General features: G+C 40.7%; 1 protein-coding gene across 4 annotated transcripts in view; it reads left to right on the plus strand.

Moving 5' to 3' along the window:
- PARD3B (par-3 family cell polarity regulator beta) overlaps positions 1–12,146 on the plus strand; it is a 1,037,391-nt gene that overhangs the window by 952,901 nt on the left and 72,344 nt on the right. Inside the window, exon 22 of one of the 4 annotated variants that reach the window (XM_044241397.1) lies at positions 10,383–10,632. The exons of the other annotated variants lie outside the window; for them this stretch is intronic. Within the exon in view, the coding sequence (XP_044097332.1) occupies positions 10,383–10,424 (42 nt within the window). The 3' untranslated portion in view covers positions 10,425–10,632. Of the gene's footprint in view, positions 1–10,382; positions 10,633–12,146 lie in introns of those variants that run through there. 4 annotated transcript variants of the gene reach the window in all.

Here is a 12,146-nt window from a genome sequence, read left to right on the forward strand (position 1 = left end):
TGTTTAAGCATGAGAAATATGTGTCCTACCGTTGGTAAAATAATCTTATTAATTATGTTGTTTCTGATACTCTATATGCTTATTTATCATTTCCTTGATCTGTCAAAGGCAGACAAACACGAGGTTAAAGTCCCCATGTGCTTTTTGTTTCTGAGACTTTCAGCATCATTTTTTAGGTCTATCTCTCAGAAAAGGTTGAAACGTAATGTTTGATTCATTCTGAGGCTTTTTCTTCCAAAGCAATGTTTAGCTCATTTATATCTGTTATCATAACTGTCATCCTTATTCTTTCTGTCATTTTGGTTTAGACTTTCTGTTTTATACACCTTTTTCCTTTTCCTATTTTATTCCCCATGTGCTACAGTCTCTTTGATTATTTTATTTGGTAATTTCCCTCGTATGGACTTTACAAAAACATTCTTTATCCTGTTTTCTCTATCAACATCAAAAATGAAATCATCTCTGTTGAGTTCCTTCCATGTGAAAGGAACAAAGTGACATGGTTATATGTCATCACTACCTACCCTCACACTTTAAACCTGTGCTGTTTTAGATCTAGTCTTTAAAGAAGAATGTTTCTTCTCTTTTAATATTTTTTATGTGGCATGTTTTGTATCATCCAGGGATTACATTTTGTGTCTAATGCCAGCCCCTCTTTGCTAAAACATCTCCAGCACAGAGTTCTTTATCTTGATTCATCTCACTGTTAACAGGCTTACCTGTCTGAGTAATTTCACTTCAGGAAGGACCTAGAGTTAGTATATTTCTAAATCCTTGAAATCTGATAGTATCCTTCATGTATAAATCTCAATACTTACAACAATGCCTGGAGCTTTGAGGTATATAATAAATATTTGTTAAATGAGTGACATACCTTCTTCCCAAGGGTTTTTCCCCAGACATCCCATTGTCTTTTGGTTTTTAATATCGGGGAAGAAGAACTCTGAGGCCGACCTGATTTTTCTTCTTTGTAAGTGACCTGTTTCCCTTATCTGGATCTTCTGGGATTCTCTCTGTATTCATGATATTCAAAATTTTCACCCAAATTATTCTAGCCATTGGTCTCATTTCATTCATTTTGCCAAAAGGACTTATTGAGTTCTTTCTGTTAACAGTTTTGTGTTGATTTGTTTCTGTTTCCTTACTTGAAAGCATCAATGTTCCTTAGACAAGATGGTGGCAGTCTCCTTGGTTCTCTTGTCCTCCCAGCTAACTCTTTGTGGAGAAGTCCTCTCATAGCTCCACAAGAGGCCTGGCTGATAGAAAGCGACGCCTCCCATTTAGACTTCTGGAAGCTTGAAAAGACAGGAAGGGAACCCAGATCCCATGCAACACCTGGCAGAGAAGTTGGCTTCTGCTTAGTTTCTCAGTTGGTTTCTCTGAAATCATGGCCAAGGGGCGTTGCAGCGTCCTTTGCCAGCTCCCCAGCAAGACTGGTTGTGAGTGCGCACCATGTCCCCCTTTCAGCTTGGTCTGGGGCACCCTTTTGAGCAGATACTCCTCCGTACCTAGTTTCGGTTCATATTTGACCTACCGTGGGTGCTGCGGAACTTTTCAGTGGAATCTGGGAGAGCAGCGGTAAATGGCCTGGGCTCACTGACATTGTCACCGCGTCCAGAATTCAATACGCATTTTAACGCTTAGCTTCCCTTTAAGAAGGAATTTCTTCATGATGAATCATAACAAACTCTGGGACAGTTTTATTGCATCACAAAGGCCATTTTCCTAGCTGCTGCTTACACTTATTCACACTCAGTAAAACAATGCATATCTAGTAGGATGACTGGAAAATACGATGGCTTTTTCCCACTCCTACACTAACTCCTAATTTTGCTTTAAATGGGCCTACAAAAGTGAGACATGGTGTAAAACTTCCAAATTGGTTTCCTTGCCACTCCAAGGAAAGCCTGCAAAATGCAGCGAGAGAGCCGGCTTTCTGGTCGCCCATCAGTGTAACTTCAGTAGGGCTAAGCTGAAAGGCCCACAGAAATTCAGAGGGTCAAGTTGTAGGTTTTCTTGTTTACACTGAAGATGTAAAAAATAATTATAATGTAATTCTAAGGGCTATATATATGCAGTTACCTCTGAATATATAAAAATCTTACTGCCTCTGTCAAGCTGTATTGTTATAATTTTTTTAAATGAAAAGTAAAATTCCTGTCAAGGACATAGATACACTGAGTACATGAATTTATTAATTCCTAGTCTGAGGTCTGTAATATGGATGATAGTCTAATCACAGAATCATATTTATAATAGAGCAGAAAATTCTCACTATGGGTTTACAACAGTACGCATGAGTCCCAGCATTACTAAAGGCTTGTTTTTTCTCACATCAAACTGATAGTCACTCTCCATTTTGGTGACAACTTCATCTTAATGAGAATTTCAAAAAGAACGGGGCTGACTCCCTGCCCCCAGGTCCTTGACCCCTGCAATTATGATTACTTGGGTTCCTATAGGTTTATGATCTGTGCCCATCCTGGGAAAGTGAAGGAAAATCTGTGGGATCCTTTTTCAAAAGTTTTCTTAGAATCAAACGAGCCCTATTTTGATTTTTATGATCTCCTGTCTCTCATGGTCTGGGACTCCACCTGCTCACGAGAGTCAGACTTCCATGGAGGCTGATACCTCCGGTACCCCTAGAACCTTAAAGAAGGAGTTCTCATTGGAATTTTCTGCCCGGGGTTGGTCACCCATTTCAATTTGATTCCAAGTGCTTGCCATCCTATCATGGATAATCTTGAACATAGATTCTGTTTCACAGTTTGGTCTGATTTCACCTTTCCTCTCAGACCCTTCTTACCTCTGTCCCACTTTGTACTCCTGACTACACTTGGGTGTTGGTTGTAGGTTTGTGGGTGTGTACTCCTGTACCCTTGGGTGGCTGTCACTGGTCTTTCCCATTCAGTTGCTGCCCTTCTACTTGGTGGTGACACAGCCTTGACCTCAAAGCTAGAAGTGGTGGTGGATTCAAAGTTCATTCCAATATGGCAAGGTGAAGTTCTCTAAAAAGTACTTGACTTTGATGGCCTCCTGTCCTTAAATGTTGGTAATTGTATGCACCCAGAAACATGCCAGTCAGAAAGCCCGCAGGATCTCACAGCTTTCAGTACCCTAAGTGAGATTCTTTTTGATAGCAAGTTCAACTTTGATGTCAAATTACCCATCTCCTGTTTACAGCACTTATTGGCCAGCCATATTTCCATTTTTAACTAGGAAACAAACTTGACACATGCCACATCCCATATTACTACCTTTTTAATTCTTGTGAGGAAAATCCTGCAAGATGCTCAATTGGTCAACATGGAAAAGATTTAAATTTACAAGATTATTACTGAACTTCTGCTTACTGCTTTATCCTTAATGATTACTGTAGTTTTGTCTAGTTTAAAACTCCGGAGGTATACAACACCTAAAGGGCAACATTGCTGCCTTTATTCACTACTGTTGAGAGATAGCTTCTGGGTGTAGTATGGACTGAGGGAGACTGATCTTCGTCAATAATGAGTAGTGGGGAAATTGGAAGAGGAAGTGAACCATGAGAGACTATGGATTCTGAAAAACAATCTGAGGGGTTTGAAGGGGCGGGGGGTGGGAGGTCGGGGTACCAGGTGGTGGGTATTATAGAGGACACGGATTGCATGGAGCACTGGGTGTGGTGAAAAAATAATGAATACTGTTATGCTGAAAATAAATAAAAAATAAATTTAAAAAAATAATGAGTAATGACTGAAAAGTAATTGTAAATGTTTCTTGTACTCATATGTCTACATCCCTTTCCAGGGACACAAGTGGCCACTGAGTGTGTATTTGGCTTTCAAGATGGTCGAGAAATCAAATGAGAGATATGTAGCTACACATAAGACAGCACAAGTGTAGAGCCATCCTCAGACATGCAAGTATACTACAATGAAAGTTACCTTGAACAAATCAGCTCCCAGGATGGCATTCATTTCTTATTGATAAATATGCTTGATACTAAGATAATGGAGCATATAATTAAACCATCTATCTGGAAACATAAACACACACATACACTCACACACACACACACATTGCAGAGACAAGGAGCATTGGTTAGCACGGATTCTATCAGTACGTCCTACCATCTTTTTCTAGAAGACTATCTGGCCTCCAAAAGGAAAAAGATAGGGAAACATTTTGACTACAGCAAAGCTTTTGATTCTGTAGCATGTGTCCAAAGTCAGGAAAGGACAAAAGAGCCTAGCTCTTACTTCTTTTATATGGGTGGACAACGGTTTGGGGATACTGATAAAACAAGTCATTAATGTTTCAGTTTTGATTGGTGATAGTGACCAAACTGTGATAATAACTGATCAGGGAAGTTAAAGATAGGGCTACTCACTTCTCTTCTGCCATAGAAATCCTTATGGCGATCAGCCCTGAGCCCCCCGCCGCACCCCTCCCCCCCGCCTCCGCTTCTGCTTCAGTGTGGAAGGGCAGGTGCAGGACATACCCTTTATCACAGTCTGTTGCAACCTCCCCCTCTACGTGATTCTTGCCACTTCTGGCATCCCATTTATGCTGTTCTTGTGGAGAAATGCTTGATAAATATAGTAGATGACCGTGCCTCCGTTTGCCCATTTGATAAATACTTGTTGAATTGTGCACCCTGTCTCTGGGTCTCTCTGGGGAAAAGGAGAAGGATCAAGACACTTCTGTACGCATCTTAGGAGTAACACACAAGTTTCCCTGGAGGTGAAGTCTATGGTCCTCTACTCTGTCTGGAGCATAGGCTTCGTCTCACTACCTTTCTCAAGTTGTTGATGACTGCATGGTACGGTCAGAGATGGATTGGTGGCTTTCAAGGAGAAATTCCTCACGGTCCACAGCGCACAGAGATTCTTACTCATGAATATCCATCTATGATCACCAATAAGTGGTCTGCATGAGTGATCCTGATGGGTAACCCCCAGGATTATGCCTTGTGTTAGTGTATGCCCACACTAGATGTGTATCTACACCATCACAATAATCTCTTTTGCATGGTCTTCCCCAAGCTGCTCCAACCACATCACCCTTTTTCTGTCGGGGCTTCCCTGCCACTCCTTTTCTGCCACCAGGAAGTAAAACAGTCACATCCTGCTGGTGCCATCACACAACTTAGTTGAGAGCTTCTGTGTGTTTCATGTCTACAATGTGCCCAGTCTGAGCACTTTGATGCCCTTAGACAAATGTTTGCCAAATTGAAATCGTGATGGCCCAAATGGGTAAACTGAGGCATGGTCGTCTAGTAATCTCTAAAGACAAAGATCTTTTGACACCTATGTTCTCATCTCCAACCTCTTCTCTCTGTGTCAGAGATGACACAATTTAAATATTCAACACATTAACATAATGAGGAATGCCAGCTAGTGGGTCACTGTCACATTTTCTTTTGCAACAAAAATGAATTTGGTTAGTGTCTTTTACAGTGGTCCAAGTAGCTACCTGACATGCAGGCAATTACACCTATAAGGTGAGCACCTCGTTCAAGTCTTTTTATAGATTAAATCAATGTATGTTCACGGATTTAAAAATAATAGATCTGGATGTGATGGCATGACCCCACTTGAGTATTCAAAAAAATTAACTTCCAACATATTTTAATGCAAATGTTACCTTTGTAAGTGGATGACCTGAAAAGAAAGTGTTTCCATAGTAACCTAAGGGAACACATAACCTGTTTATGATAACTTCTGCTTGAAGAGATCCAGGCATCGATAGGGGATATGCTTTGATGTCTGCTGAAAAAAAAAAAATCACTGACAGCATTGTGTGAGTGAATGGTTGGAAGACTTCACTTTATTTGTAGTTAATTTAGAAAATAAACTTTCATAATGAACTGCTGAAATACACACTTGAAACAACGAGCTGATCTGTCAGGATATTTTTTTTTAATGTAATTTGTCATAAGTGACAACCGAGGCATCAGTTTAACAGAAACAGATTAGGGATGAGTTCTTACTATAGGTCTTTCCCATTTTGTGCATTTCTTTTTCTTCCCTAGGAATCACTGGGGCCTTTCAAGCCCTTAGATTTCTCTTCTTTTTCTTCTCATTCTTTATGTCAGAACATGTCATATAGAAGCTGCCCTCCTGGAATTGAGAGTCTATATTGTGCAGATATCACCAACAAAGAATATACTGATTATCCTTCATTTTCTCTACTGACGTGGCTAGTTGAGTTGGTGGCTTTTTAGAGGTGCCATTAGCTAGAAATGAGTTTGATATTCACAGGCCCTTTCTGGTTATTTTCCCTTCTTTCAGATGTAACATCTAGTTCAAGAAAACCTTGTCTACAAGATTCTTTCCTTTCTTTATTACTTTTTTTTTTCTTTGAGGATCATTAGCGTAGGGAACAGATGCATACAGTTTTAAGGAGTATTTCTTTGAAGCAACATCTTCGAGTCAGCTCACTGACAGGTCCATGCCCATGGGCTCTGGTGTGGACTTGAGGCTGAGGCACTGGCTACAATTACCCATCTGGTATCCATCTGGTAGCATGAGTGAAAGATAATACCCGATCACAGAGAAACTCTACCAACTGCCAACTTGGTATAAGCAGGCAAAGAAGGTGCCACCCAACAGGGCCGTGAAGACTAAGAAGTGTTGTCCGTAGGGTATGCACATTTCCAGCACAAGATGCAAGAGAATGGCATGCGAGAGCATATGGAAAGAAATTACTGTACAATCTAACCTTACAGCTGCAACTTGTTAAATATTAAACTGAATTCTCGGCCACATTTAAGTTGCTAGTAGAGTTTGGGAGAAAAGATGTGCTTGAGATGTGTATTTTGCTACTCACACCCACCCACAAGAGGGATAACAGGATTTGAGGACTTTGGGACGAGGAGCAGTCACCAGCATCCTAAAGGCATTGATTTCATTCATGTGTAATGCCGCTTTGCAGTAGGTCATTCAGTTGTCACAAAAATAAGGATTTTGTGGTTGCTATAAAATGGTTTAGACAAAAAATAAAAAATAATAATAATAAATAAAATGGTTTAGACATTTTTATCAATTTATTACTTTCTCCTTGTTCTTATATCCCCCTTTTCTGCTTTGTCTGTTTCCTTCTGGAATGTAGCATGCTCTGGTTAATGCCATGGCTAAGGATGGAGCTTCTGTTGATACAGCCATCAAGAGATTTGCTGTCTTCATACAGCACCATCCCCTCTGAGGGGACTCCAGATGGAAGCACTGATCTGAGATGACAAGGGCATGCTTGCCTTTGAGGCTGCCGATCTGCGGGAGCCTTTCCGGGTTTTTTTCCTCCACTTGCTCTATAGTCTCGATGCCTAGCTTATGTCTGCATTTGGGCATGCTGGAGATGACCAAATAACGCAAGATACTAGAGTGAGAATAAGGCAGCTTTGTGATCACCTAAGCAACAATGTGGTCTTGGGGGTCTTTTTTTGCCCATTCAGTGGGGTGGGTTGTCTTCATGGTAATATCATATATATATATATATATGGTACTTTGTATACACCATGTATTTTGAAAGCCATTTTCATGCTCATTTCATCTAAGCACTTCAACGAAGACAGGAACCCATTTTACAGATGAGAAAACTGAGGCTCAGAAAAGTTACATGATTGCTGACAATCATATCATTAGCTTGAACCCAGATCATATGACCCAAAGTTTGAAAGTGTCCCACCAGATTTAGGTAGGGGGTTTTTTGTTTGTTTTTGTTCTAATCTCTGAACTTCTCTTTCCTCCTTACAAAAGGAGATGTTTAACTCCTTAAGAACTATTGGAGTTTCCCAAAGAATGAGAACTAGAGTCAAGATAGGGATTCATGGTGGTCCCAAAAGTCCCTGTCCTCTGGGTGGCTAGAGGGATGGGAGCTGAATTGACTTCCTTTCTTCCATAATCTCCAACAAGGTGTTTCCTGTACTTCTACTGAGAGAGCAAAGAAAAAGGTCTTCTCAGTTGGCCACACAGAGACCCATGCTGGAGAAAGTCGGGAAGAAAGAAAGGCTGTAAGTCAGAGGCATGAGTCACCTGGAAAAGGACCATAAAGTAATTACAGAGCACAGGATCACTAGCAAAGTGCCAGGATGGAGGTGGGTGAAGGATGACATGTCAAAGTAGAAGGGTTAATGATCCAAAGGAGAGATTTCAATATTGATGTTGACCATGACCAGCGAAAAAGAATTTACGGAAAAGCCAAAATGAACTTAAACCTGATTCCGTGTGAAAGATTGCATAAATCACGTATTCGGTGCAAGAAGACATAATACTGTAAATTCTCTTCCTTTTCTTCTTCCAACTTATGGGACTCGAGTTCTTTTGCCATAATTTATACTAATTAGTCTTTCCACTTAAATCGAGAGGGGAACTGTGAATGTAGCCGTCCCTTGTCTGCCCCTCATTAGAGACAATTAAGAAAAGAACAAAAACACATCACAGAAAAGACGAGAAAAGCCACCCAGGGAGAGACACATGAGGCAGGAAATGATGGTATTGAACTGGACAAAGGGAAACTGATAGCCTTCAAGATCCATCGCTCGTTCGGCTAAGGTCTGAACAGGGTCCAAAAGAGCACCGCCTGCTCATACCAGCCTCCCCTGTGGTAGTCCCATCTTTGTTTTTCCTATCTCCTGTCATATTGCATTTATTAAGAAGTGTTCTTGCTCTCTAAATCCAATTCATTAGTTTCCCTCCGTGGATAAGAGGTATGGCATTACTGATGAGAGAAAAATAAGTCCTAAGCTAATCAGCCTTGGTAAATTCCGGTCTTGCACATTATCATCACGGAAGCTTTCTCCCAGAATTCAGACAGGACACAAAGACACAGGAGAGGGACCGGGTATGAGATGTCCTCACGCCGCTCTCGGAATCCCTGCTGTTTACATCACTTTATCCTTTCCCAAAGGGGGAAGCAGGGGAGATCAGGGAGCATTTAATTGCCTTATAAACTGATTGACAAATCGGTGATCTGATGCATATGGATGATCTTTTTAGTGAAATGGCTCAGAAGCTGCTAACAGAGATCATCATCAGGAGCCATGATTTGCACACCCTCCACGGGGTTATTACGGAGAAGCGGAAGGATGGGTTGATTATTATCTTTCCTTCTTTCTGGTTTTTTTTTTTTTTCTCTTGAATGTTTTCTTCGCCTCCAGGGAAATGCATTCTAGCAGCGTGAGCACCACTATTAATCAACACTTGTAGCAATAATCAGTGAGTGAAAAATGGTGACCAGAATCTGTGAATGCACTGGCATAACTGTCTCCTGCGTTTTCCTTTGTGATCATGCCTTGGCATTCTAACACGGATAATTTATACAAAATTAATGTTGGCACCTTCTGAGGTGCAAAGATTTATAGACGCAGTGCTTACTTCTTCATCCATTAAAAAAGAAAGAGAAATCATTTCTGGTCATGATGAATAATATTTTAGAGCCTTTAAAAATATACTTGCTATCTTCGTGTTGCTTTGTGCTGTGTTAAGTCAGCGAGTCCCTTCGCTTTGGAGCATGGGTGTTGTGAAAGGCAAACTGTTGTTCTAGCTTCCAGTTTTTCCAGAACTTTCACCAGGAGGGGGTGTGGGAAATAAGCAAGAATTCAAAAATACCCAGGATCCTTCTGAGAGCTGTCTGGTGTTATTGAAAATGCAGGGAGAAGGAAAAAAAAAAAAAAAAAGGCTGAGTTTCTGGAGTGGTAAAATGCTGTTGCTAGCCACACCTGAAAGTGGTTGTGGCAATAAAGTGAGTTAGGGCTGGTGAGGACACTCTACTTAGGGAGGCAATTTTCAAGTTCAGTTGCCACTTTCATTCCACCAAGCTACCTTTCCATTCTCACTGTCCTCTGATCAGTAGGATAAATTCAGATGTGTCAACGCTTTGAGACTTTCTCTGAAATCTCACTTCCTTGGGATTGGCTTGCCGGGAGCCTAAAGAAGATCACAGAGGCTCAGGACCACATCTTAGAGAGTGATTGATAGACCAAGACTCATAGGAGCGTATGACACCAGCCCCTTGTCTGAGGATCGCTCCTGTCATTAAAATCAATGCAACTTAATTAAAGCAAATTACAGATAGATACATCTATAAATAAGATATTAAAGTGTGCTGCTGAATATGATAATTGCTGCATATTTAGCAATCAGTGTGTGTGTTCTGCTTTTGCCAGGAGGAATTCCTTTCAGTGGAATCAATGGAGCTTTATTAAAAACCATCCAAATTAGAGAGAGAAATGATGAGTGTTATAATAACACAAAATCACTGTTTCAACTTTCACTGCAAAGAAAGGAAAGCAAAATATGTCCATCCCTCTTTTTTCACTCAAGGAAAATATTAGACATATTCTCTTTAAGATGTGGATATTTTGAATTTATACATTTTAATTTTTGTATTCTCTTCTCCCAAAGGAAGGCGGAGGGAGAGTAACAATCATAAATAAAACAATTTAGCAGCAAGACTGAAGTGTGAGGAACACTCCAGCGCCCGGATATGCTGTTTTATACTTTGGTGACAGAAGACAAATAAATGAAGTCCATGCTCTACACAGAGCTTTAAGTGGCTTATTTTATTCTCCTTGTCACTAGATCTTTGTGTGTAAAAGTTTTCGTAGGTTAATTCAAAGTAATGAATGTTGGAAATAAAAATCCGTTTTCATCACCTTCCCGACTTGTCGCGCTACTTGACCCCATCACCGTTTACCATAGGGAAGAATTACACTGATGGCCAAGAGGCTTCTTTCCAGGTTAACTTAAAAATATACATTTTTTAAAAGATCATTCATCAGCCAATTTAAAAATCAATAACAAAATATAACAGTTAATTAAGTCATTCCCAGGTGACCTGGATCATTTTCAAATTTAAGAAAATAAATACTAAAATTACAAGAAGACAAAGATTTCAATGTCAAACGTTCTGAGACAAAAAAAAAAAAAGAATCACTAGACAACTAGGCATTTCTAACAGACATCTAAAAGGCATTTACAAAGACTTTTTACATTGGGACGCTCTGTCTATTTATCGTTTGGAAAGAGAAGAAAAAAAGAAAAAATGGAAAGAGAGCAAAGAAAAAGGGAAGGTAACAAGAGAAGAAATGAATGTGTAGAAAAGTGACTTTTAACTAGTTCACTTAAGCAAATATTGATTTAAAGGTTTTGTTTATTTATTGGAGAGAGAGAGTGTGTGCGCACAAGTGAACAGGGGGAGGAGCAGAGGGAGAATGAAAGGGAGATGATCTCCAGCAGATTCCGACCTGAGTGCAGAGCCCCACACAGGGCTCAATCCCAGGACTTCGAGATCACAACTTGACCCGAACCAGGAGTCGGACACATAATTGAATGAGTCACCCAGGCGCCCCACAGATACTGCTTTATTGATTGTCTTTTAAGCACTGATCTAGGCAATGAGGAGAGCCAAAAAAGTCCCTGTCCTCATGATGCTTACGTTTCTGAGGAGAGAGAGACAATAAGTGAAGAGTCAGTATTGCGCCATGAATATTTCTGCAAAGAAATATACAGCTGTACTCAGGGGCTAGAACAAGTAGCTGCGTGACGAGTTCTGTCTGATATATGGCAGTCAGGGAAAGCTTCTCTGAAGAGGAGACACTTAAGCAGGAACACAAACAAAGTGTGGGACGAAAGCATGTGGCAGGCCATCTGGGGCTAGAGAAGAAGGCAATGTGAGTAGGAAAGCCATGAGCAAGGTGCGGGGCAAGAGGGAACAGCAGTGAGGAACCAGTACGGCTGGAGCAGGGGGAACAAGCAGGGCGGGGAGGGAACAAAGCAGAGAGGTCACCTGTTCCAAACTGCATGAATCTTTAGGAGCAAAATTACTAAGTCTGCTACTTAACGTTCCTCCCTGATGACTGTTATTTCTGATTTTCTAAGATGCACAAAGAATGCATCATACTCTTGCTTAGGAAAGAGTATAAAGGGTTGGCAGTGGGTGTAGCTTGCTCTGTTCTTTCTAAGGCCCAAACCAAGGCAAATGATTTTCAAGAGTGAGGACCTAAGATTTCACTCCAGACTCTTAATGCCAGAAGCCATTCCAGAGACAGATTTGTTCATAATTGTGACACATGAGTTTTCCGCTCTGCAGAGGAGAACAGAGTTCCGCCATGCATTATTTCCTAGCTCCATGGCTAACATCCAGACATATGACCCCGGTAATCACAT

Source organism: Neovison vison, chromosome 3, assembly GCF_020171115.1.
Source record: "Neovison vison isolate M4711 chromosome 3, ASM_NN_V1, whole genome shotgun sequence".
NCBI classification, from domain to species: Eukaryota; Metazoa; Chordata; class Mammalia; order Carnivora; family Mustelidae; genus Neogale; species Neogale vison.